Genomic DNA, 26,724 nt, shown 5'->3' on the forward strand with positions numbered 1-26,724 from the left:
CTGTCCCTACTGCCCCAAGATGTGTGGCAAGGTCAAACACCACGGCTTCGGGTGGAAAACCTGCTCCATTTATTTTCCCTTCTGCCATTACAACTGTTTCAGCAGTTCCCAGACAAGCCTACTGGACCACAAATGACAACTGCTGCAGCAGTAGAGATACAGGAATTTAAAATTTTAGTATTGCTCTCCTTGTTAAACAACCCTGAAAATGGATGCATGGATTTACATGACACAGCAAGTATTAGCAGAAACTCATGAAACAATCTCCTGTTAGTGAGTCCTTCTTTCCTCTTCAGTGCAAAAGAATTTATCACAAACAACTCAGATGCTCAGATACTAGTGGCTCTAGCCCCCTTTAACACCTAAAGGAGCATTTTCCAATAGCCTGTAATGATTCTTTTCCCTCATTTCAAGTCAACTTCACCGAGAATGGGATCTCCAGAGTTTCTAGGGGCTTTCCAGAATAAAAATAACCAAAAAGGGGATAGCTTCAGGACTTTCACATTGCACTGTAACATTTCTTGATAAGATTTTCTACTGACATACAGTGAAATATATTCAAATTGGATGTGTAACCATCCCACCTCAGCACCACTTGCTTTCAACATTACACTATCAATTCTTACTCAGCATAAGCATCAACTGCATCAGGAATGACCAACTTTTGAGCTATTCATGCTTTTCTCTTGTTAATGGAGATCATTTGTATTCTTCTCTTAGCTCTTCCCGCCTACATTTGGTCCAGAAAATAGCTGAAAACCTTATTACAAAATATTTCCAACAGTGATGAGGTTTCAGACTATCTAGACAACTCTCCTCTAGGTTCTGTGGAAAAGATAGCCCTAACTTCAGAAAGTTGGTCTATAAACAAACTAGAAGGAGACTTAGTATGTCTTAGGCAAATACAAATTCCAAGGAAAAGTTAAACGTGTATCATCTTAAATCTGTCCAGGAGAGAACAGCTCTCCAACATCCAGCAACTCATGCACATAGCTACATGTAAGACTCCTGCAATAAGCATATCCTTGTAAAACTGCCATAAGGAACTTAGGATAATTCTTGTTTGACATATTCTTTGAAAATGAAAAAATTAATAACATGAGCACAAGCATAAAAGGATGGACCCTATCACTTTTGAATGCTCTTTTGAAGGAAACAAGGCTCATGTGATCATGCAGTCCCTCAACAGCCCAACTTGCTCCTGATGACCAGCTGCAAGCGGATTTGACAGTAGGCTGGGGCTCTTACAGCTCTTCCAAGCTGTCAATCTACCTGAAGATTTTCACTCAAAAACAAGTAGAAAAGCATTACATTTGCATCCATACCAGAGAGGAAGCTGCAGTATGTATATAACTGTTGTCCCTGGCAAGCTGGCTGCCTGGGACAGAACTGCTGGGCAGACAGCAAACACAAGTTTTCCATCAGGTGCCGTCCCGCCAGTACCAGAGAAAGGCACAGGAGGCTTTATACATCAAAACAGCAGGGGAACAAAATAGGTTACTAACTTGCACAGAGAAATTGCCCTTGTTACAGGAGTGAAAGCTTAGAGAGGTTACAGAAAGAAAGAGGTTACTCTAGTGGGGGACATACTAGGCACAAAATTTGTTAATCCCCACCACCCACCCAGCTCCATTAGTTTTAAGAGTCAAGGAACCATTTGTTTGTTTATTGCCATGTGTCACCACATACATACAGAGAATGCAATATAGTGTGCAATTACAGGGCTGGCCACTCCACAGTCATTGATACAGTTCAGGAAATCACACTGCAGTACATACTGTATTAACCTTTTCTGAAAATTATGGCATTCTCTGAAAGGGCATTTATGAGCTTAGTATTACTTCAGGGTATAAGCAGAATGTTTATGACTTGACAGACTTCATCCACATTCACTTCATTTAACATAACAGCAACTTTCATTTACTAGTTCCCCTTCAGCAAAATTAGTTTAGGAAATCTGACTCTGCCACTCATCTAGAAACAGATTTTCCTCTTCAATTCCCAGGGAGGAACTGTATTTGCAAGCATCTTTATGTTAGAGTTAGCAAAACAAACAGGGCATTCATTTCAACACTGTCCATTAAAGTGGCATTTTGCTTTCTGGACTGGTTTTTTTTTTTCCCAAAACCACTTTTCATATAGAAAACAGAAAAGTAGTTCATATCTCCACCTTCTTACCCATCAAAGTTGGTTCATGTTCTTAAAGGTACTGGCTTCCTAGTAAAAAAGGCTCTGGACAAAGTGGACAAATGATGACATCATCATCTTTCCCTGTCTCCCAAAGGAAAGAAGGCACAAGAATGCCCGTGAAACTCCGAAACCAAAGATGGAATAAGACTTACTGTAGAACACTAAAAACTATCACTAATATACAATGAGTATCAGTTACTGCATGAGGAATGCATATGGTCACATTTATAGTGGCACACGGTACAGGATAAGCTGAAGCAACCTTCCATGTGTTATCACTTTCTACTCTGCACAACATCTGGAAATGCAAATGTTGCAAAACAGGATATTATAGAACATTAAAAAAAAACCAAAAAAAGATAAAATATTCCATATTCAAGTTATTTTGTCTAACATGGCTTTGAGAAACTCTGAAGTACAGTCTTTCATGCACAGCACTGCACCGGAAACCTTTTTGGAGGAGAAGCAGTCACTGAAAATACAGTTATTTACAGAGGTCAGCACAAAAATATACAAACAAATAATAAGGGTTTTTTGTTTTAAGTTGAAGAGCATTTGCAAATGCAAGGTATCATGATAAACACTTTAAAGTTCTGGAGAAGACCAGACTGGTTTTGATATTCCTGATGCTTCTTTGCATTACTTTTTAAGGATTCTACATTCTGGAAAGAAAACTCACCAAAACCACAAAAACAAACCACTAACAGAAAACCCCACAGATCACCTTCTCACCAATTAATGTATATACAAAATAAAACTCATTAGCAGGAAGTGAGTTGATAATTATAATTTATATATTCAAAAATAAAGAACCTAATGAGATCTCTAGCAAGCAGAGAAAGCAATATCAACTAGTGGAAAATCAATTGTATTTTAAATCCTTATGTAAACTTAAAAGGTGTATCGAAGATCTTTTGGAGAGATTCCAATCATGTCAAGTACATCTGAGGAAAATCAGTGTTAGGCTTCCTTCACTGGGTAAGTAAACTAAATAATTTAGATACCCTTCAAAATAAAGACTAGTCCTGCCAAAAATAGGTTGAAGTCCTCTTCTGGAAACTCCTTAAGACATTTCATAAAAATCTAATAAACTCCACAGGGCAGAAACCACCTAAACCATTCAGAAACTCCACTTCTCACACAGGAACTCAAACAAACTGGGCAGCGAAACCTTTCAGAGAAGCTGTCTTGCTTTGTCATTAGATAAAACAGAGCAAGGTCTATCATCTCATAAAATTACATTTCCTGACACAGGTTCTAGAATGAATAATCATAAATGAGGCTACCGAGTCTTGATTATAAGGTATGACAAAGTCTGCAGGTTGCATAGCTCTTAGGAAGGAACTAGAGTATATAAAGAAGGCAATGTCTTCCCATCATGATACATACAACTTCCAAATCCCCTAAAAAAATACTTGAGGAAAAACTAATAAAGAAAATATGAGGACTAAGAGTACAAACAACTTAGCAGATTGCACAAATTAAAAAAATTTATTTTTGAATGAAAGAAAGTAAAAATTTAGATACTAAGAAGCCAGTGGCAAAACTTCTCTGGTCATGTTTAACATTTGTTATGTCTAACTTAAAGGAAATTCAGTGATTGTAAGAATCATTTCAGAAAGTGCATGAGCCAAAATGAAATCTCTAGTCTTGCAGCTGACAAACTAAAAACGATTCCCAATGCTCTTCACAAGATCTCTATCCTTAATAATAACTTAACTCAAGCTTTCCACATAAGTTACCTTGCTCTATTTGACTGTCTTTGAATTGGACAGTTAAGGATTTCTTCTTCTCGCCTCAAAAACTGAGAGTTTCAATAAGGAAGCATTATTAATATTTATGCAAGATTAAACCAACACTGATAGGAATACCAACATGCTTTGCAAGGTATCTGCAGAAATCCTCAGAATTACATTGTTTTGCTGTATTAACTGTCCAACTGCCCTTATCCCAAAGCAGAGGCCATCAACCATTTTGGAAAAGACAGGAATGCAACAAAATACTGTCCCCACGTGGTACTTACCCTAACGGGAGGGCTCCGTGCTTGCACCCTTTGCTGCTGTCCAGCTTGTGAGCTCTGCAGGTCCTTTGATCCGCAGTTAGCTCCAGTGGTGATGGGGACCCTCAGCGCGTTTGTGCCGGCAGTGCCACCGCCGGCGCTGGGTTTGCGAGGCCTCTGTTTGATGCCATCCAGGAGTCTAACCAGCAAAATATTGCTGGGGAGCTCGTCAACACCGCAGTCCACTAAAGTCCGGCACTCGGGACATCGCAGCTCACTGCGAGAGCTCACGATGCCCAGCAGGCAGCGCTTACAAAACGTGTGTTGGCAAGGCAAGACTTTCGCAGAAGCGTCAAGGCGCTCTAAGCAAACAGGACACTCCAACAGATCCAGCAAAGCTGATTCATCCATTTTCCTTGGATTATTTAACCAAAAAACAAATCTTTGCAGAATTTGTGTGTTTTGAGCACTGCAAGGGTATCATGTTACATCCATTCCTCTTCTGACTGGGCTCTAAAATTTTTTGAGGGAAAAAGGCATTAATAAGCTGGAAAAAGTCAGCAAGATCATTTTATATGATGATGTTCATACAAAGTGCAAAATAGAAGATCACTAGACTAATTAAATAAATGAAACACAAATACAGTAATAGCAATCGACATCAATGTATCTATTTATTTAAAATATTTTAACAAATGCTAACAGCTAAGGCTTTTAAATTCAAGTCCCCATAAATTTCAGTCGGAGTGGTTTTATTTACTCAAATTATTCTAGAACAAAGAGCTATCCCCAGTACAGCAGTATTAATAAAGCTTACTTTTCATAGTTCTTAATACATCAGTCTCTCTGAACATCTGAGATTAGCTTTCTTTCACAACAAGAAGATGACAAAGGTAACTACAACGGGGTCCAAAACCACAGCCTACACCAACAGGGCAGAGCAAGGGGAATTACATTTATGCCAACACTAAACCAGCAGTGAACTACGTTTCTACCCTTTCTATGAAAACTACTGCAGCACATTACACAGCTCAGCCTTAAAAACAGCCTCCAGCTCACAGGGTTTTAAGCTCACCGCAAGCACTGACAAGAGGGTTCATTACAGTGCCGCCTTAAAGAAGCGCTTCAAAAACTATCGCGAAGTGATTTACAGCAGGAAGTGCTACTGCCATATCGTTAGGACAACACGAGCGCTGCGTATGCAACCACAGAGGCAGGGGCGAGCCCCCGGCCAGCTCCAGCCTATGTAGCGACGGGCTGGCAAAGGAGAGGGAAAAAAAAAACCCCAAACACCACTAAAGAGCCCCCCTAAAAAAAAGCATTCTGCGAGAAGTCACACCAGGATGCTTCGCGGGCAGAAAAAGGCTCGCTGACCTCGGCAGTGCCCAGCGCCGGGCGAAATTGAGCGCCTCCCGCCAGCCCCCGCAGCCGCCTGCGGGAGCGGCGCCCCCGGCTCCCCGGGCACCCGTCCCGCACCTACCTGCTCTCGGGCTCCGCGCCCGGACCGCCTCCCCGATCCACTGCTTTATATTCCCCTGCTCCCCGGGGGAACAGCGACCCGCAGGCGGGCGGACACCGCGGCGGCGGCGGAGCGCAGGGGTCCCTGCGGGGACACGGGGCGAGCGGGGACGGCTCCCCGGGAGGCGGGGGCGGGCGGGGGGCACGGCGCTGTCACCCCGCCCCAAGGCACTGGGCAGAGGGAGGGAGGGGTCGGGCCCGCGGCCCCTCCGCCGCACCGCGCCGAGCCGCCCCTCGGGGAGCGCAGGGGTCCCGGGGGAGCTCGAGCGCCGCCCCTTCCCCGTCCCTCACCCAGCTCTCACCGTGTGGCCGCGCCGCCCCCCGCTTTGTTCCCGTGAGGAGACGCCGCCGCCGCCGGCCCCACCGCTGACTCTCCCGCCGCGGCAGCGCCGAGACTCCCGTGCCCTCCCCGCCCGGCCGCGCAGGGGCCGCTGACGCGAGGCGCGGCACCGCCCCGCCCGGCACCGCCCCGCCGAGGGGCCGCGGGCAGGGAGCGGGGGCGGGCCCGGCGGGTGCCCAGCGGCAGCACCGCCCCTCGCGGGCGGGGACGGGGCGCGGGGCCGCCTCGTCCTCCCCGCCATCCGCACCTCGCTAGGTGCCTCGGGCAGTGGCTGGGGCGGTGGGAGCGCGCAGGCGGCTTCCCGGGACGGGAGGAACAGGCGCTTCCCCCTGCCTTGTGCCTTGGGGGCAGCCCGGACGGGCACCTGGGGCTGCCATCCGTCTGCCTGGGGGCGGCGGCGGCGGCGGCGAACGAGCAAGAGGGACGGAGGGAGGGAACGAGGGTGGGTGGTCTCTTGCTCGCTCGCTCCTTGCAGGGGTGCCCCCGCTCGCTGTCTGTGGTAAGTCGTACCCGGAGCTCCGGCCTGCGGCTGCCAGGCCCCACAGAAGGAGGAGCCGCGGTGCCCGGAGCCCACGGCGGCCCGCCCAAGGAGACTCCTCATGCTGGGCGGGCTTGTGCGGGGCGGGGGACCCTCCCTGAGCCTCCCCCGGCGGTGCGGCCGCAGCTCCCGGCGCCTCGGGGGGACGCGGTGAGGCCGCGTGGTTCCCGCTCCGGGGGTCCGGGGCCGCCGCGCTGGGCACGGGCCGGGAAGGAGACGGGGCTGCCGGGTCACGTCCGTCGCTGCCCTCGGGGGCGGCTCTGCTCCCTCGGGCCCTTGCAGCACGCTTGTGGTGAGGTCATGGGCATGGTCAGTGCTGGACTTGGCAGTGCTGGATTAACAGTTGGATTCGCTGATCTTGGAGGTCTGTTCCAAACTAGACGGTTTTGTGACTGCTTAATTAAATAAATGATGCCAGAAAATTGGTGAGTGCCTCTCTTCACACACTCCCCCCACACACACAACCACACACCTCTGTATTCAGGATATGATGCACTTGCTTGTGGGGTGTTTTGTGTGAGATACTTCTCTGCAAGACTGTGGGAATGAAGGAGGAAGTAAACCCTAGGATACATACAAATTGGCATAAACCAAAAAGAAGTTAAAGTCTGTTCTTTTTAAATGAAATGCGACCCCTTGTTTATGGGTGATGAAAAAGTAGACAAATGTTTAAGTTCCAGTTATCTCACCAACTGCAACTCAAAAAAGAAAGCAATACAAAAGTTTGTGTGTAGCTCTAGCTTTCAAGTTGACCCTAAGGAATGGTATGAAACTGTGTCAGGGGAGGTTTAGGTTGGATATTAGGGAAAATTTCTTCACCCAGAGGGTGGTTGGGCATTGGAACAGTGTTCCCAGGGAAGTTGTCACAGCAAAAGACTGACAGAGTTCAAGAAGCATTTGGATAAGGCTCTCAGGCATGTGCTGTGATTCTTGGGGCTGTCCCATGCAGGGTCAGGAGCTGAACTTGATGATCCTTGTGGGTCCCCTCCAATTCAGGATATTCTATAGCTTTAAATTTGCTGTCATCCTTACTTGAATTCTGTGTGTATATGTAAAAATGCTGCTGCTTTTTTTTTTTTCTTTTCCTTTTTCACACATGGATTGTGTAGCTTTGGATAAGCTGATAGTGTGACAGTCTTTTCTGTCTTACTTCCTGGATATGCTAACTTGGTTGTTTCCAATGGTAATTATATTCTCTGATTATTAGGATTTCCAAGTAAGTACTCATCACACTGCATCTCTAATATTTTATTTTATTTTTTATTTGTAGTAGTGGAAATATCGAAGCTGCTAAATATGTACAGTTCATTAAGAAATAAGGTTTCCTCCCCCATGAATTCTGGAGTTTAGGAAAACTGATACAGATGGGTTTCTGGTCTATGTCTGTGCTTTCCAGGGAGTATTGTAACATAAATAGAAGGGTATAAACATCTGATACATAAGAATATTCTATGTCTCATAGTATTCCTCTATCTTGCCATGTCAGTGCTGTCACTACAGAAAAAAGAATAATCAGCACATTTGAAACAGAGACTTGTTGAATCTAAACAAAGTCTCATCTCACAATTGGATTTCACTTTTGGACTTAGCTTCCTCAAAAGATCTCATAATTTGCCAGCCTTTCTAGCATAGTTTTGTAAGCAAGACAATTACTGTTGTCTAAACTTAGTTTGCTGCCTAAGGAATGTAAAATATCTATTACAATAGTAAAGGAATTTACAACACAAGTGGTGCACCAGGGAAGCAAGATGAAAGTTCAGGGAAGCAGGATAAAAAGATTACCCCTTTATCAGGGCTGGTCTTTGATAGTGTTTTATGTAAAGTCTGTAAAATACTAAATACGTTGTGGAATACAAACCAAAGCAGTAAACACTCTTAAGAGTATCAGGTAAATATGTTACTTCCTGAGCAGTAGCTGTAATTAATTTTCAAACAATTATCATCCATGTAAAAAAATGTGGGGGTGTGTGCAGCTGTCTGCCACTGCCCTCTTACGCACTAAGTGTTTGACTCAGAGAGCCTGGAATACTCTGGTGCAGCACTGAAAGGAACAGAATTGCTGATACACTGAAGAATTTATTCTTTCTTGCTGCCAACTGTAAGCAGGGAATTGCACTCTTCGGACATCTTTACGTGAGGAGGCCTCACTTCTTGAAATTTTCCCATCCTTATGCACACTTCATTAGTTCCTTGTACAGCTTTTACTGAGTACATGATGCAAAGGGCAGAAATCCCTTAAAAACACAGATCTGAAAGATGAGGCCCTCCAGTTACTTGACCACCTAGATTTCTACAATTATAATGTCTATTAATATTTGTTTGTATTTTACACATTTTTGTGTAATGAATTGTACTTTTGTCACTGGGTTTCAGGCACTTTTTTTTTTCCTCCAATGTATGTTGTTTCTTTTCACTTGGTAGCTGTTGAGTAAAGGAAGAAGCAAAGGACAATAGGAAGAACAGCAAAAGACAATGTCAGTAGCAGAAAGAACTGGTAACACCATTTTCTTTCCTTTTTTCTGTGCCTGCATCCTTAGTGCAGTAAACCCTCTGTGGTCTCTGCACTCCTCTTTCACCAATACCTTTTTTTTCCTCTCTGGACTGAGCAGCCTAAAGGCCACTCCCCATGTCTTCAGCCCACTCTGTTGAAACAGTCACACTTTCTATTTTAACTGACCCTTACTGCATTAATTCCTGTTTCTCGCACATTTCCAAGTACCCTTAGTTTTCCTCTGTCTTTAAAATGTGAGACAGTCTATACCGTTCCTGGCTTTGACCAGCACTGGTTAATTGATAAGTTGGCAGCTCACAAGAAGAGAGAACAACATCTGCTGCACCCTTTGCTGTATGAGGGACATTCAATATTAGCTTAATTTTTATATGACTACTGTTTTCTATAAAACCTCTAGAATCTTAAAATCTTTCCAGATATTCCATCAGGTTTTGCCAATGAATTATTGGGAAGATGGGCTAGAAGATGCACTCTATAGTTATCTGCATCTAGTTTCTTAGGAAATTTAATGGATAAGTCATATGGGATATTTCAGAATTGCACATTTTTCAACATGCAAATCTTAAAAATAAAGACATTCGGTAACTAATGCCCTAAATACACTAACACACTACAGAACAACACCATATCCAATCTTCCTTCTAAACGTACAAAATGTCCCTGAAGATTGTTACCCTTGACAGCAGGGATAATCCATGTGCCTGAAAAAGTCATGTTAGCACTATATATATTTAAAGTAATAAAACAAAACTGAGTGCCATGTAGAGAAATGCAGGCTTGCAAGAATAAACATATGAAGGCATAATTAATTTATTTGTGAATTCCATCCTGAAAGACTTCAGATAACTGCAAAAGGCTCAAACATAATAAGACTCATGGAAAAGATGTGTTATGTCCTATCAGAAAGAGAACACAACAGTGTCTTGTGGCAGTCATAGTCTGAATAATTTTATTTGTAGGTTCATAAGCATCTTTTTGTTTTGAGCTACATTTTTGTACTAAAATATTTTTAAAGCTTTTTTTTGTTAATTTAGTCAGAAAGGATCGTGTTTTTTCATTTGTAATGTCCACATTAGCCTGTCTTTCCCATGCAATTTGGATCTCAAGCTAAAAAGGTTAATGTTATTTCTTTGTAAAACAACCCCTGGAGATATGGTGGCCATCCCCTTTCAAAGGCCATGCAAAATTCCCACTGCCATCCCTTTAGTGAAAGTTTACTGCTGATGGCCACACTGATGTTGCTGGCTTTACATTGGAAAGTACACATCATGAAGGATGGCCCATGGCCAACTTTCTTTGGTCCCTGGTGGAAATGAGCAAAGGTGTTCTTCAATGGCTTCATTCCTTTTCCACTAAAGAGCTGATTTTTTGTTGTTGTTGTTGTTGTTGTTTGTGGTTTTGTTTTCAGGTTTTTCAGGGAGGTAAGGGGGGTTGCCATTTGTTTTTGCTTTGCTGTCTCGGTTTTTTGGGTGGGTTTTTTGTTGTTGTTTTTGGTTTTTTTCAGTTAGTACCAGCTTTAAATTATCTAGCTCAGTTACTGTTGGCAACAATTCTAGCAGCAAGGACCTCAGCATGGTTGATACTTGTCCAGTTGATTTGCTGGCAAACTGAGTTTTGTGCTATCCTTAATGCACTTTCTGGGCTGGGAACTAGTTTTAACTGCATCAATGACAAATGTACTTCTAAGGCTTTTGCATCCTGCCACAGAAGAATCTCTGCTGTTCTGGTATTTGTGAGGACTTGGGAGAAATGAGTTGAAAAACTAGAAGCCCAAATGTACCAATAGTACATTTTTTATGCTCTGCTCTAGGCATCCAGCCTCCTTGAGAACAGTATCATTTGTGCATTCATGTTGCAAGCGGTTCTCCCTGATAAGGTGAACCTGGGATTGTAACTTTGTACATATTGCTGTTATTGCAATAACTTGATTTGAGTCACAGGGAGGAAATGTGCAATACAAAAAGTGTCCATGCCATTAAAAAATAAACATGTTACAACTACTCAGTATTTGGGTGAGCTTCTTGTTACAGGACATTCCCACCAGGTTAGTCACAGGAAAATGCTGGGTTTGTGGGTGCTTATGATCCCCATAACCTAGCTGCATCATTCAGTGCTGTACCTTGCAGAAATGCAATAAGGTGTTGGGTTATGTAGTTGGTCAAGGACTTGATTTAAATGTTCATTATGCTAATGGGAACATTGTGCCTGCATCTCATTAACCAGTAAGGTTGAATTTGCCCTTACTACAAATAAGGTTAAAGGAAAAACAAAGGAGAATGCATGTTTGAAGAAATCAAGGCAGATGGTACAACTGTGAAGATTTTAGAAGAGGAGCAGAAATGTTAGAATACATTCTTACTAAGTTTATTCCAAAATCAGAATATCTTTTCCCTTCCTTGCATACAGCTGAAAAACTACAGACCTAATCTGTGAGGCTGCAGAATTGATTCCAACACTTCTTTCCTCCTCTAGAATTAGTGCTCTCTCCACAGGGGAGATTTTGGTGGGGACAGAGCATACCAGATTATGTGTTCAGTTCTACTCTTGGTATCTCCCAGCCTCATTAAGGTCTGGTGTCCCACAGATTTGTAAGTGATTCAGAATGTAGTGTTAGAATTATTGACTGCCCTAGACATTTTGGAATGCTTACATGCTGTTTTAATAGTTTGCTATATTGTTAGCAAATTGTAAGCTATTAAAAAGCTATTAGTATTTTCCCCACTTGCAAGGGCTGCATTCCAGTCACAGGGTAAAGCTCTTTCATATGAAGAGTAAACCACTAAACATATAAATATTGAATTAAAATTATCATGTTACTGACTCCAGACTGAGATGAGGCAGAACTGTAATAAACCACTTCCAGTGATAGTGAGCTGGAATGACTAAAGTCGAGTTTTATCTTTGAGGAACACTGTGACAAGTGTCTGGAGGTTTGGACACCCAAATGTGTTCAAACACACAGATGAGATGAGTTGCAGGGCCCAAACAATTCTTTTTAAATAAGCAAAAATATCATGGAGGATATTCAACATTCATCAAAGTTTACTTAGTCTTCATTACCACACCTCATTACCAAAGTGTCTGAAAGAAATCAAATGTTTGGAGACTGAATACTTGGCACATGAATTTTTTGACAAAAAAAAAAAAATTAAAAAATATTAAAAGTTGCAATTTTAGATAGGAGAAGGAAAGGAAAGTCAGTGGCACTTTTGCATCTGGGCTGCAGAGAGAGAAGGAGATTTTGGGTTTCAGGAGATGATCCATCATGTCAGGTCTACAATTCCTAGATTCTGCCTTTTGTTATACTTCGTACTTCTAGAAATACACTACAGCTTCACTCTCTAATGTCCTGTGAGAAGACAAAGCTAGTCAGTGAGTTTCACATACAGGGAAGAATTCACAATACTGTGCTATTTTATCTAGAGGGGTCCTTCAGTCAAATTAACCCTTCAAGATCAAACATCCATGGCCAAAGCCTTGGGGTGCCTCCAGTCAGTAACAGGGTGGAACCTCAGATTTATTCATACTTTCTCACCAATAAATCCTTAGAGCATATTAAGCATTCTTTTCAGTCTTTCTAGATGAGAAATTTTCAGGTCAACTCAGAGCATAGGCTCTACAACAAGGTGATGTAGAGGATTTTATTTCTCCTTTGGGTAACTGCATGACAACATAATGAAAATTCAGAACTTTCTGCAGGTCTTAAGAAACACCTTATCCTGAGTGTCTTATTCCAAGAGAAGATATTGGAAGAGCATTTACAGAGGCTTAACTCTTTAAAACCACTTTTGCTTTTGTGAAAGCTAAAGTGTGACAAATGTGTAGCAATAATGTATCTGTAGTGTGGTTCCTGTCGTTTTATGAGTCCTGCAGTTCCTCCTACTGTCCAAATCAGGCAATCTGTTGAAAAGTACCATAATCCCTTCACCTGCATCTCTTCTGCAGAGAGAGTTGGTTTGGATTTTGTCCCAGGAGAGTCTGTAGCTGTTTCACTCTCAGACTTAGGAGCAGGGACTGGTAAGATGCTCCAGGATAAATATGTGATATCTTTCCATGTCACATGGATTCATGATTCACAGATTCATGAATTTCATTAAATTCATGTGTTTTTACAGCAAAATCTACAAGAAGATTAAATTCTAAACTAAGTTATTTTAGAATTTCAAGTGCTGCAACAGTTTGATAGTTTGCAAAAAAAAAGAAAAAAGAAAAAAAAAGTTGTCATATTAGCTCTTAAAAGCATGCACAGCTAGCTTTTTTTCAGAGAGATTTATTTCCCTAAAATAGCGTTTTCTTACTAAAAGTGCCTGCTGGGCAGAACTAAGTGACAGGCAAGTAGGATTATCAGCATGTTTACTTTTCAAACATCTCTGCCACACTTGAACAGTTCTGCTGCGGTGTCATACATAAGTGATGAGATAGATTGTGTAAGAGTTTGTGTACTAGGATATAAAAAATTTAAATGTGTTACAGCATTTAAAGTGCACAACCATTTTAATTCCAAACTAGTCAAAGCAGTATCCTTATACAAGGGAAAGCATTTTCTTTGACTTTAGTGTCCCTTTTTGGAATGTACCCTCTGCTCCAAGGAAAGTTGCAGCCCATTAGCACAAATTAGGCCTCTTGGTTGTCTAAAAGGTTCAGAAGCTCCTTTTCAGCTTTGGTTCTCTGCATTTTCTGGTACACTTGTGAAAGGATGTAGGCAGAGGTTTGGATGTGATCTGTGTACCAGCCATATAGCATGCTTTTGTCCATGATATTTTGGAAGCAAAAACCAACGATTTATGATGTAGCTTGACTATGAAGAAAAGTTTTAAATTACATTGGGATGAAAGTAAGGGAGTAATGGGACAAGTTCCCTAGTGATTTTTTTTGCAGAATCACTATCATTCTGCTACCATAGTTCTTTATAAACAGAGAAATGTAGGAAAAAGGACCCCAAAACTATCTTTGTTCAAAATAAGATTAAGGAAGTGAGATGAATTTATGGAGTATTCATGGCACTACTTTGGATTCCTTTCATAAAGCTTGAGACTTGGCTTCTAAGTCAATAAGGACATTGAGACACAAAATGAATTCTCTGAGGCTGCTATTGCTACAAGGCTATATAATCACTCTGGGATTGCCAAAGATTTATCTTTTTTTTTTTTTAAGATTTGTGTCACTTTCACTCCCACACATCTGGCAAGAGAACTCTGCACTGGCTTAGCTGAAAAATCTTATCTCATAGATCATTACTAGCAATAAATTCCAGCCTTTGTGCTTACTTATATTGTCCCAGAGCCTGGAGTCACTGATTTTGTAGAACTAGGAATGTGGGCTGTAAAATATTTACTCACTAGCATGCCCCCACCACCAAAAGAAACCCCAATCCCAAAAAAACCACGTCATGCCTCAAAACCAAGCCTCAAGCTCTTTCATTGTGAAGTCAGCTTTGAAAATGTAAATCACATGAAACTAGCTCTTGGGGCCAAAGAAAACAGGCAGCTGGATTCCATCCCCCAGCTAAGAATCAACCCTTAAATACCTCTTAAAAAGACACTTTATATGAGCTATAGTCAAATTCATTTTCGAGTAATGTTTTCCCACATGTCCCAGAAAATGCAAACAGCAACCCTGTGTGTGGATGGACTGGGGCACTGACAATGGGTAAGTGTGCCAAAAACCTGCAAACTGCTAATGCAGTTCTACCAGAATTCTTCTCTAAGGTCACACCTGTGCTAAAAAACTGATGTCTTTTTAATCCACATCATAGTCCTTACATATAGCTAAGGCAGCTGTGCTCTAAAGAACTGTCAGCAAATGGCATGTACTAGGTCTTTTACTGCATACTAGTTCATATTGGTGAGCATTTTTTCTGGTATTGTCTCCTGGAAACATTCTTATTTATGGGATTTATTGTGCTGATCCTCTTCTGTATGACAGGCATGGGGAACATGAAGGCCCAGTTACCTCATACATGGAAGACTTGGCAACTTGTGGCAAAAAAGACTGGAAAGATAAGAGAAGGTAAGGCAAACGAGGCAAGGACTGGCACAGATGTATTTATCTCTACAGGGTCAATTAAAAAATATGCTGGGGAGGAAGCGAAGGAACAATTCCAAGTACTAAACTACAGATCTCCAGTTTAGCAACCTGTCTCCTGGAGTAGAATTAATCCTACTATTAATCCTACTATTAACAAGCAGGATCAGAGTTAATAATGATCAGCAAGTGTTACTGGGCAGCAAATGTATTCTCTGGGTGTGGGGGAGTATGGTATGGAGACACTTGAGGTACAACATACTCTCCTGTTTCTCTATTTCAGATTTCAGAGGAAAAAGTGGCAACTGGCTTATAATAAAGCCAGAATATTTTCCAAGAGTCACAACAATCATTCTTGAGTAGCTTACCCCAGCAAAAACACGGCAGAATAACCAATCAGCTTATAATGAACATGAAATGCCTTCCCCTTTGTTTTGATAGGACAAATTAATGTTTTGACTCTAGGTAGTGTTGCATAACATGAAACGTATTAGATTTAACCAATATACCAGCACAAGCCAGAAGTAAGTTGTAACTTAATTTTTGGCATTGTTATTTTCAGTTTCCCCTGTGTCTATTAGTGAGTGCCTGGAAGTGTTTTTTAATCAGTCCTGATACACATTCACATACCCAGCCATCAAGATTGAGGTTAGTGCATTATAGCTGCTCTGGGAACCTTAGCTCACTTGCATTGACTTAGGAGGATTAAGTCAGAAACAATACTATTTTAATGCCATTTTTTGTATTTACTTGGCAAATACCCTTGTCAATTTAAAGTTTCCCATGGGAGGTGTCAAGAGGTCACCGAAATTCTCCTGGGCAAAGGAGGGAGAAGGGCTGAAACCATGGCCTCCATGCTGCCTCCTTCAGTATTTTTCTTCATGTCAGTGCTGTACTCGGCACTTTCCCCCCCGCTTCCATTGGAAGAGGGAGTGAGCAAATGTAAAAATGTTAGTGAGAAATGGAGGCAAGAAACATAGAAAAAGAAACATAGAAAAAGCCTCCCTGCTGTTTTATTTGGCTACTTCTAGGCCTCAGTAACAGTAAACTTAGCCACAGAAAATTAGTATAGAATATATTGTCTAGTATGCACAAGAACTCCCAAAACTGCTTTTTTTTTCCCCAGTTCATTCTATTATTCCACAGTCTTCTGGCCAACGATCACAAATACTTCTGACCTCTCTGTTATCCTATGGCAAGAAAATACAGTTCCCTGAGACTGCAAAAGCATCAAGATTTCCAGAAATGAGGTACCTGCAATTTCCATGACCATCAGTGTAGCTGTGAGCAACATATTCTTCAGATACCACTAAGAATGGTAAAATGCAGAATGGAGGGATAGGGGAAACCCCACATCTTGCCAGTCTTCTGAATTTCAGCTGAAAATACCTGTGTTTAAGTGTCATAGATAGCTTTATTAAAGCTAGTGACTGTAGGAAGTGATCTGACCTGTGTCATACTTTGGATTATTGTGATCTTCTAAAAAACCCCCATGGTTTAGTGTGTGATAAGCCACGAAATTACACAATTAGTGAATTATTTCAGTTATACATTTCTCACCTTTTTAACTGCTATAAGGTAGAATAAAATATCTGTGGGGATTTTGCCAGCAAGTGAAAACAAAAATAGTGCTAAGTAAATACATTACAACTTGATTAATGCAAGATAAACACTATAGGCTACACAGCTTTTGCTCCTCAGCAGGCCTATTCCACATTGTATGTTCATACATAAATTTCTCTTTCTAACACTGCACAAGCAGTCTGGCACCATCCTTGACAGATGAGCTTTAGGAACTGTTACAAAGTGGTTTAAGTTATAGCTCCATCTGTTATATCCCATCCTTCTGATGGAGATTGTGTTCACTGTGGCAGAATGAGCAGAATGGAAGAAGTGTTCATATCCTCACCAAGTGCAGCTCAGAGTCTGGTGCCTTGGCTCACACCCATCTTCTCAGCAGTTTCATCAATGACGCTCTGCTTCGTGCCCAACTATGAGGGTGGGCGAACATTTCCTTCTGCTGGTCCTGATAATCATCAGCAGAGGGAAAGAACAGACTATGCTGAACAGGAGAAGCTTAACAAACCACAATGGGATCTGACTCAAGCTCTCTTTAATTTTACTGGGAGGAAGGAGGCATTTTACAGCACTCATCCACGCTCCACTATTGTTATGTACAGTGAGATACTGGGGGTTTGTGGTGGAAAGTCTGCCCATTATGGATTTGAGCAAAAGAGTTACTACAGTATCACTGCTTGGTTAACAAAGGTTGTGGGCCAGGACTGAGCTGTGCTTCCTTTCCCACCTGGCAATGTTTGACCTCATGGTCAGTGGAGTGAGAATTTGCTGAAGTTTCTGGACAAAGAGGATTGTCCAATGTAGAGAAAGCAATAGTGGTCATCTGAGGAAAGGTGACAAAGCAGTATTAAGTGAACACAGTGAGTTAGGTTACTCAGGGCATTGTGATCATTAACTAATGTACTAAAGGCCACAGTGGAACTGGATACAGAGGTTAGTGCAATCGGGCTTTTTCCACAGCTGGAAAAAAAAGTGCTATATTACTAAGCTAAATATCACATCAGATATTTTAGTGCTATTGAAATAATTCTCATATATGTAACAATAAATAAGGTCTACTAAAGAAGGCTTTAAACTACTGAGTATTAAAAAAAGTACACTCCTATTTCTAATAATTAAAAGATATAAAAGTATGACAAATGTTATGTCCAAATATATGCTTTTGAGCTCAACTGCCATAGACTTAATCTTTTAGGTTCCTCTTACAATGTTTAAAGAAGAGGATTAAAATACTCCAAATGGCTCTGTAAGTTATCAAAATTAATGTCACTGGGAAAGGCTCAATTCAAGGTGCTATAATTATGGCAGATTATTGCATTTTATTTCTATCTTTCAGACATCTTTATCAAGAATTGTTACAAATTCCCAGAATAAGTGAGGTTGGAAAAGACCTCTTGAGATCATAGACTCCAACCTTTAACTGAATATCACCATGTCAGCTAGGCCATGGCAGTAACTGTCATGTCCAGTCTTTTCTTAAACACTTCCTTACAAAGAAAGAAACAGAATTTAGAGGAAATATAACAGCAACAGCAGTTTATAAAAAGCAGTTTTATACAGGGCTCAAGTCAGTAGAGCTCCACAATAGACAGAGTTGTGGCTCATCATTAATGCACCTCAGGTTTTCTGTCCTTTCTCTATCCACATCAAATCAATCCCTTCAGAAAAAGGCTACATACCTTAGTTTTACAAAACTTCTCTGATAGCATTCAGAATAATTGTAGCAGCAATAAAACAAACAACAATAAGAACATTTGACTGCTGGTGGGGATGCCAATAGGAGGAAAGTATGGCATCCCTGAAAACTATTGCTTGAGATTTAAAATTTTTCAAGAGAGATAGAACCACAGTCTTTTAGCCTACAATTTGAATTGAGGGAAGTTTTATTCTACATAAAGGACACAGCCAAAGTGCATACTTCATCCCTTCCCCTAGGGGAGATATTACTGTCAGGACTGCGTGCAGGATACAGCAAAAGTTAGGGAATGTCAAAGACCCTACTGGTTCTCTTCTCCTCAGAGCATGTCTGCATCAGCTCAAGCCACAGTCCTATTTAAATCTGAACTGTATTTTTTCCTGGCTGACTTCAGTCCCTAAGGGAACATCCATCAGCCAAGCAGAAGTGAATCACGCAACGCCCCAGCCTCACACTTGATACAGTCAACCTCAGGGATGACTTGGGAAAGAACTGTCACAGCCATCCTGAAACTAAGCAAATGTTGGAGTATTCCCACTCTGCAACCTGCCCATGGCTTTGGCTTGTGTTGTGCAGCTCATTGAAAAAACTCTCCAAGTCTTTGGCTCTGTGAATTCTCTAAACTGTATTGTTAAAAAGAGAGTGAATGGAATTGGCTAAATCCCATCTTCATTTAAAAACGTCTTGGAAATAAAATCTGGAAGAGTGCACCGCATCAGAGATGCTCAAGGCAAGCAATTTAGGAGCAGCAGCTGAACTCATACATATAAACACACACACACATATATATATGTATATATATATATACACACACACATATACGTATATATACGTGTCTCACAAGAAAATGCAAATTAATATATCTTTGTGGAAGCAGCTCAATTAAGGCTTTAGTTGATGAAGAAGTGTTTTCAAGACTCTTGCACAAGCCAACCATTCTAAGTGCTACAATTTGAATTGATGAACTCATCAGCTCAGCTGGAAAACATATCAATTTGAAAATGCATTTGAAGTGCAAATTGCATTAACACACAAATTTAATTTACAGGAAGCTCTTTATGGATTTTAAAACTACTACTTAAACTATACAAATTGCTCCATTTAAACTGCTATGATAAAAATGGCAAAAAAATGTTTTAGGAATGGTAACCATTGATTTCTATTTCACACTAAATTTGAGTCTACGCAGTTCATGAATGAACAAATGGTAAAATAAGACTTGAGAAAGCACAAAGTTATTTGAAAAAAAACATTTAAAAGGATTGAAAAGTTAAATTTCTATATTTGTCTTTGGTTTATCACAGCTAATAAAATTATGTAGAGTGTAGCCTTATTTGAGCTTTGATGTGGTGCTTCTAGTGGAGACAGAAGTCAAATCAGTAATTTAGTCAGGGCATGCTTCTACCCCAGCCTCTGGCAAAGGGGAAGATTATACTGAGCCCAAATATACATTTCAAATGGGCTAAAAGTGTGGTATCTTATTTAAATTTGCATCTAGTCATTTGGGGAAACTGGACATACCCTGCCATAAAGCTATAAGAGAGCATCCAAAGCAGGGCTACAAAGATGGTGAAGGACTGTGAAGGGAAGTCATACGAGGAACAGCTCAGATCACTTGGTCTGCTCAGCCTGGAGGAGACTGAAGGGAGACCTCACTGCAGTTACAACTTCCTGGTGAGGGAAAGAGGAGGGGCAGGCACTGATCTCTGCTCTGTGGTGACCGGTGACAGGACCTGAGGGAAGGGCCTGAAGTTGTGTCGGGGAGGTTTAGGTCAGATATTAGAAAAAGGGGGTGGTTGGGCACCCCAGAGGGTGGTTGGGCACTGAGCAGGCTCCCCAGGGAAGTGGTTACAGAGTGATCAGAGTTCAAGGAGCATTTGGACAATGCTCTCAGGTTCATGGTTTGTGATTGTTGGGCTGAATGCTTGTAGGTCCCTTCCAACTCAGGATATTCTCCTATCCTCCAGGAAAAAGAATGTAAAGATTTGTAAACAGACAGAGAACTGTATCTATGGGTATTTTCAGAAAATGGCCTTGTACAAGGGAATAAATAAATTGCGAATTCCCGTCCCGGCTCAGCCTGGCGGTGTCCCCCCCGCAGGACCCCCAGGGCCGGGCGGCCGCACCTTTCCAGCCGCACGGGGCCGTGGCGCCCGCCCGAGCGCTGCCACCTGGCGGCTCCAGGGCCGGCACAACACCCGCAGCTCTACCTTCCTGCCAATTCGGGCAAAGTTTTGAAGCTTTAGAACAATGAATGTTTGAGTAAACATACAGCTCATTTATGCTCACATGAGAGCAAGAGGGACACAGAAGTAGCAAAAGCTGAAGTAGGAGTTACTAATAAACAATGCAGATTTCTCAAGAGCACGAAGAGCCTTGCTAGGAATGTGGTAGACTGGAACTTGATTTAAGTCAGCCATTCACTTACCAGACCACAGAAAAACCTGTGCTCTGCTTTGGTTCACGCTGCCCATCCAGGTAACACATTTTTCTGAAGTTTCTTCTTGTAGTAACTTCAAATGTGCACTTATCAGAATTCAGCAAATTGAAGAACAAAACCCTCTTTAAGCTCTGTTCTTCAAAGGAGGTTTTAGGCAGTGGTGCTCCCAGTAGAGTACTGTACCCATTCAGCTCAAAGCAGCTCACTGCTGGGGGTCTTACTCCTTTCTGCTGATGGATTTTTCCTTGTTTGGTGGTTTTGGTTTTTTTAAAACTTTTCTCAACTGAACTTAAGAGTTGGCTTCAAGGGTCAAGAAGCAAGCCTGAAGACCGAGAGACATCAGTGTTACATAGTTCACAGAATATGTTTTGTGTGAAAAATACCATTCCCTATCTCAATTTGCTACTAGAACTATAACAGAAAATTCTTCAAGGTGAATGTCATATGAACACAAGCCAAATGCTCAACTAATTTCAGTAAATTGCATACAGACCAATTAATTATCTTGCAGCCACACCATTCTTGATGTCATTATAGAATACATTAAATATGGATTTAACATTTCAGATGAAAGTATTTCTTTTGCTGACAAACTTATTTACTGTGTCAGTTTTAAGTTAGCTTTTGAGGGATTTCAAGGATATTCAGTCTTGAGTGGCAGGTTTGAAGATTATTCTTAAAAAGCTGTCCACTATCTACATGTATTTTTCAAATTATTAATTGGTAAAAAGCTCTGTTTTCAAATCTTGCAGTCTGTAGCTTATGCCATGTTTCTCACCAGAAGGAAGCCAGTACACTGCATTAGAAATGAAGACTGTCAATAATGACACAATTTCAATTTAAAAGAAGTGAACAGGGCCCAATCCTTAACTTCACACCTTAAGAGGATTCAAAACCCTAGAGGACAGAATATACCAGTTGTGCATTTTGTTGTTTCCATACAGTTATTCTATATTATCTTAAATCTAAAGGTTTTGAGTCCTTCCTTCCTCCAAAAGATGGGCAAAGTATGATTTGAAAAATCAAACCTGAAAAAAGAAAATAATTCAGTCTTTAGGGTGCATTTGCTAAAAGTCATGAGTGATGTAGCTCATGAAGATCATCTCTCTGAATAGATTATGCAGCAGTGGAAAGTGAAACGGATGAGAAACCTGGTAAAAAGTGTACTGTGGGAAGTTAAGAAAAAGGAAATAATGAAGGAAAAGGCATGAGAAAAGAAGCAGCATAGCCCAGAACCAACACTGTTTCCAAGAACTAATCATAGTTTCTCATCAGATAAACTAAGAGGTGTTTATCAAAGAAATAAGGATATAAAGAATAATCTATTAAAGGCAATTTTTTATTCTTATTATTAATAATTTTATTCTCACCGCAGATTCCCACGATACTGCTGAACTAGAGTAAGTTTGGTATCTAAAAAAATTTAACCCTTTTCAGTGGGCAAAATTTTAATAATGACACCATAAAGCAATTATACAAAAAACATATACATATTTTGACAGTTTAAACAATAAATATATATATATATAGATATACTTGTTTTTACTTTGTGGAAAAGCAAGTTTCAACAGTTTTAGATTGAGACTGGTTGTAGCTGAAAAAAAAAGAAACCAAACCTATTTCTCTTCAATAGGGCACTTGGAAGTTTGACAGTTCATCAAATTCATAACAAGAGACTTACTGTAATGGATAAATCAGTAAAGCTGATGCAGAGATGATGACTGGAAAACAACAGAATCCCTAATGTCTGCCCTGTATAGCACTGCTTCGACACAAGGAATGAGAAAATGTGTGTCAGAAGAAACCTGGTTTTGCTTGTAGGGTGGTGGAAACCAAGCTGTACAATACAGGAGCCAGAAGATGTGAAGTATTACACAGCACTTGTGGCTCCAATGTTTCATTTTCCCCTGTGGCTGCTGGAGCAATGACTAGAACACTCAGACTTCAAGGCCAAACTGCAAACCCCCTCCCCCTTTTCAGTTCAACAGTGTAGTACATCATCATTGACCAGATTACAAAATTTAAGAGAGGTAAACAACTAGGATTTTTGGGAAGGGGATAGGAAAGGGGAAGAAGAAAAATAAGAAGAAAAATTGTGGAAAATATTCTAGGTCCAAATGGATTTTACAATCCCAACCCATCCCCAGACATTTCAATGATGACTTATGTAGCAGTTTGCCCTAATTAAGAAACACCATCAAGATATTTCAGATGTGACAGAAGCCTTCAGCTTCAAAATACAATAAAAGTGAAATGCTTGAACTGGACCAATAGACTAAGATACTATTAAAAATCCATGAGGGTCAATAAAAACAAAGCAATTTCTTTGTGTAGGTGTAAGGAAAAGCTATTTGAAGTATGTAAGTGAATAGTTAGATGTAAGTACTTCCACAACACAGTAATGCTTCTAACTGTTCAACCATACCAGCTATCTGTTCATATGGCAGAAATTCTGTTTTAATTATAGGTCTCAGTTTTGTATCAGAATATATACAGGTATTTCTTTCTCTGTTTCTTTTGAAATTTGAGAGGTTACAGGTTTGGGGTTTTTTTGTTTGGTTTGTTGAGGTTTTTGGGTTTTGTTGATTTTTTTGTTGTTGTTGTTGGTTGTGGGGTTGGTGTGGGTTTTTTAAAATTTTGGGCACCTAATATTTAAGGAACACGTATGCAAATCCACACAAGAGAACTCTAAAGATATCTCAGTTTAAAAGGCATGTTTTTTCTCTTTTTCATACAATCAGCATTCTTTTTTGAAGTCTTGCCTCTCCTGCTCCATGTCACATTCTCCACTACAATTTGCTGTTCAGCTGTGCGGACCTTGGACACCGGTGTGTAGTAAGCACTAAAAATTTCCTGAGTCAGGTTTATTCATCATTACCTGTACAAAGCAGAAGAGGGGGAGAGACATTGTGAAACGGACACACAAGGGAAGCTAGGGTTACAAAACAATCTGAAACCACAACTGGGTAAGCAATAACACAAGAATACACTGAGTCTGTCACCAATGAGGTGACCATGACCAAAGCTGCCTTAAAGCACTACACACAAATATTGAAAATTGTGTCAGCTTGGATTAGTGAATTTAAGATAGTTGCACCTCAAGTGGCCTGCTTCAGTTAGAACAATCCTCTTAGGAAAGAGGAACAGAGATTTTCTCCCAACATTTCTTATTTGAAGAGTATAAGACTTTTGAGACAGAAGCTCATGAAGATCATTCTGTCACTTGTCCTCTATTCACCCCTATTAGCATAGGACTTTTTAATTCAAGTGTCTGAAATGTATAGAATTACTTTTTCTTATCATTTTTGGATGCTACCACAGATTTGTAAAATACAGAATTAGAACTGAATCTAATAAAATAGCCACTTGTTAATCAGCATTTTGCCAGATGAAAGTCAGCTTTTTTTAAATAGGATTCACTCAGACAACAGCTTATAATTTATATACCAACATTTCAGCAAATTTTCATTTAAGTCTCTTAGTACTAGTTTTAAACTATCCTTAAAGCAGAGTAGCAAGCAAAAGAAAATGGTGACACTATAGTAACCATTTTCCTATTATTTTACATTGCCAGTCTTTTGGACACTTGAAAAATGGACTACTGCAGTGCATCTTTCCAAATCTGCCACTAAATCAAGAAATTGTGCCTGAAAAATAATTTTCAGACATTTCTCTGTCACTGTTGTCTAACACAGCATGAAAACAACATGGAAATTATTGTTCTTACCTAGCAGTTCTAGATCAGTAGAAAAAAAAAATTGGGAAAACATAATTTGGATTAGAATTTAAAAAAAACAATTATGTTTTTCTACCTAGTTTTAAGACACCTCCCAAGTATTCACATGAAAGTCATAAAAAGCTGTACCCCTACTTGACCTTGCACTACCAATGCAACACATTTGTAAAAGAATTTAAAAGATGCAGAAAGTACTTATTGGTTAACATACATTAGAATATTTTTTTGAAAATTGAAATGCATTAAATAGTGATCATTGCACATACTTCTAAAGCCAATATATGATGCTTCTGATTACTATAAAACTAAAATTTTTAGATTTCTTCTTTTTCTCCTCTCCAGTGAAGACTTTCACCATTAGAAATCTAAAAATACATAACTGCAATGAAATTACTGACATGAGAGAAATGAAAAAAAACCCAAAACCATTCCGTTGCTGATGGTGGTCTGTATGGTTTCTCATAAGCGTGACTCTGAAAGATGGAGCAACATCCATCTGCCTTGTAACCTCTGCTAAGCTGGGCAGGGCTCCAGGGCAAAATGAATTATTTTCATGTATTACTGAGACACCAAATAAAATGGATGGTACATACACATCAAGGTCTTCTGAAAAATGCTAATTATAGCATAAAGAGCTCCATGAAATTTTCAGAAAAGGAGTGATGGTGCAACCTATTAAAAGTAACATTATAGAAAGCATAATACTATTTTAGCTACAAGTTCATTAATTTGTACCTTTTGTAGGCCAATTATAGTTACAGTTGACTGTACATGCAAATTCTGTTAAATCAGAGTAGTCAGCAAAGTTTGCCACATTTTGTTGCAGGAATAAAAATAACCTTTGTGGACAACTTTAATTAACTTAGTCAATCAATATACCAAAACACAGACATTTTCTAAACTCTGTGATACTATGATGTTTTAAAAGTATATTAGAACCTATATTGTATATGACCAAGAAAGAAGATAAGACAACCCATAATTGCCAGGATACATTGAGATTACCTTCTTGGTAGGCTCCGTCTGCCATTACCAGATGAAGTATTTTGGCATACAGGTGTTTGTGTTCATTTCCAAGAACAGTCTGAACTACAGTTGAACAAACATCAATATCTTCATCTTCATCTTCAAGTATAGCCTAATAGAAAGAACAAACCACGTTGCCAAAATGAAAATGGTTATAAAATTAAGTAGTTCAAATCTATTAAATGCTATTCATGGTTAAACCAAAAGATTTTCTCTTTAATCCACTGGCCAGGCATTTTCTCTGATAATAGTTTAGTGTGCCAAAACAGATTAAAAGACTGTAGAAAAACCTCTTACTCTAGTTACACAAAGTAATTAGTTAACTGGCACAGCAAACAGTCCTAGGTGCTTGTTTCTTCAAATATTTCCACTTGAGCTTATTCCACAAACCTTTATTTTCTCATAAACTTCAATTAATTTATCAAAGCCTATTTCCTGCTCCAGGTTATATCTCAACTCTTCTAAATGGCTGAAGATACTATCACATTCTTCACATTCGCTGGCAATCTCTCCATCACTATTATCTAGAAAGAAAGAAAACAACAGTAAAACCCCCTCAGTTCTACATTCTTAATGTTGTTTCTAAATCTCTAAAACAAATACCCTTTAAAAGCAACAAAACAGGTAAGCTCAGGAACACTGGATGATGTTGGCAGATGTTCTGACAATGTGCAAGAAAATAGGAATAGTCTCTTTTTTGAAAAAAAAATCCTGAATCCCAAATGGGAAGCATCCAGCTATCCCCATGAAATCCCCACTGTGACAATTAGCCATAGGGGTATTCAGCCTGAAGGAAAACATGATATGGTCTTAAAGCAGAATTTTAGTTAGCAAAGTAGGTCAAGTTCCATACCACCACTCTATAAATTTCTGAGGTGAAACTCATGAAAGGTTGGTGGCTGCCCCACACAAGGGAAAGGAGTTCATTAATGAAGCAGCTGTCGTCTAGCAAAAAATGAGGACATGCATGTTACCCATCCATTGCTTTCTGCCCTGAGATGCATCTTGTTCCATGGAGCAAGTCTAAAAAACCCAGTACTAATTTAGCTACAGAGTTCCTTGTTCTTTTATAAGTGCATCTCCTTTGTGTAGCAAATTAAGTATGCCAAGTGGTGCAATAACATACA

General features: G+C 40.3%; 2 protein-coding genes across 17 annotated transcripts in view; both read right to left on the bottom strand.

The window, feature by feature from the left end:
* The window catches only part of SH3RF1 (SH3 domain containing ring finger 1), an 82,628-nt gene extending 76,482 nt beyond the window's left edge, over positions 1 to 6,146 (bottom strand). The window contains exons 1-2 of one of the 2 annotated variants that reach the window (XM_077177294.1): positions 6,010 to 6,146; positions 4,214 to 4,702 (exon numbers count right to left, since the gene is read on the bottom strand). In XM_077177294.1, coding sequence (XP_077033409.1) covers positions 4,214 to 4,600 — 387 coding nt within the window. In that variant the 5' untranslated portion in view covers positions 4,601 to 4,702; positions 6,010 to 6,146. Of the gene's footprint in view, positions 1 to 4,213; positions 4,703 to 5,669; positions 5,814 to 6,009 lie in introns of those variants that run through there. The other variant, XM_054633509.2, reaches the window with a different exon arrangement.
* A 17,295-nt stretch (positions 6,147 to 23,441) lies between these two features.
* The window catches only part of NEK1 (NIMA related kinase 1), a 42,805-nt gene continuing 39,522 nt past the window's right edge, over positions 23,442 to 26,724 (bottom strand). For all 15 annotated transcript variants that reach the window (XM_077177312.1, XM_077177305.1, XM_077177303.1 and 12 more), the window contains 3 exons: positions 25,988 to 26,121; positions 25,577 to 25,709; positions 23,442 to 23,713 (listed from right to left, as the gene is read on the bottom strand). In XM_077177312.1, the coding sequence (XP_077033427.1) occupies positions 23,700 to 23,713; positions 25,577 to 25,709; positions 25,988 to 26,121 (281 nt within the window). In that variant the 3' untranslated portion in view covers positions 23,442 to 23,699. The remainder of the gene's footprint in view (positions 23,714 to 25,576; positions 25,710 to 25,987; positions 26,122 to 26,724) is intronic.

Source organism: Agelaius phoeniceus, chromosome 4 (assembly GCF_051311805.1).
Source record: "Agelaius phoeniceus isolate bAgePho1 chromosome 4, bAgePho1.hap1, whole genome shotgun sequence".
Lineage (NCBI taxonomy): Eukaryota > Metazoa > Chordata > Aves > Passeriformes > Icteridae > Agelaius > Agelaius phoeniceus.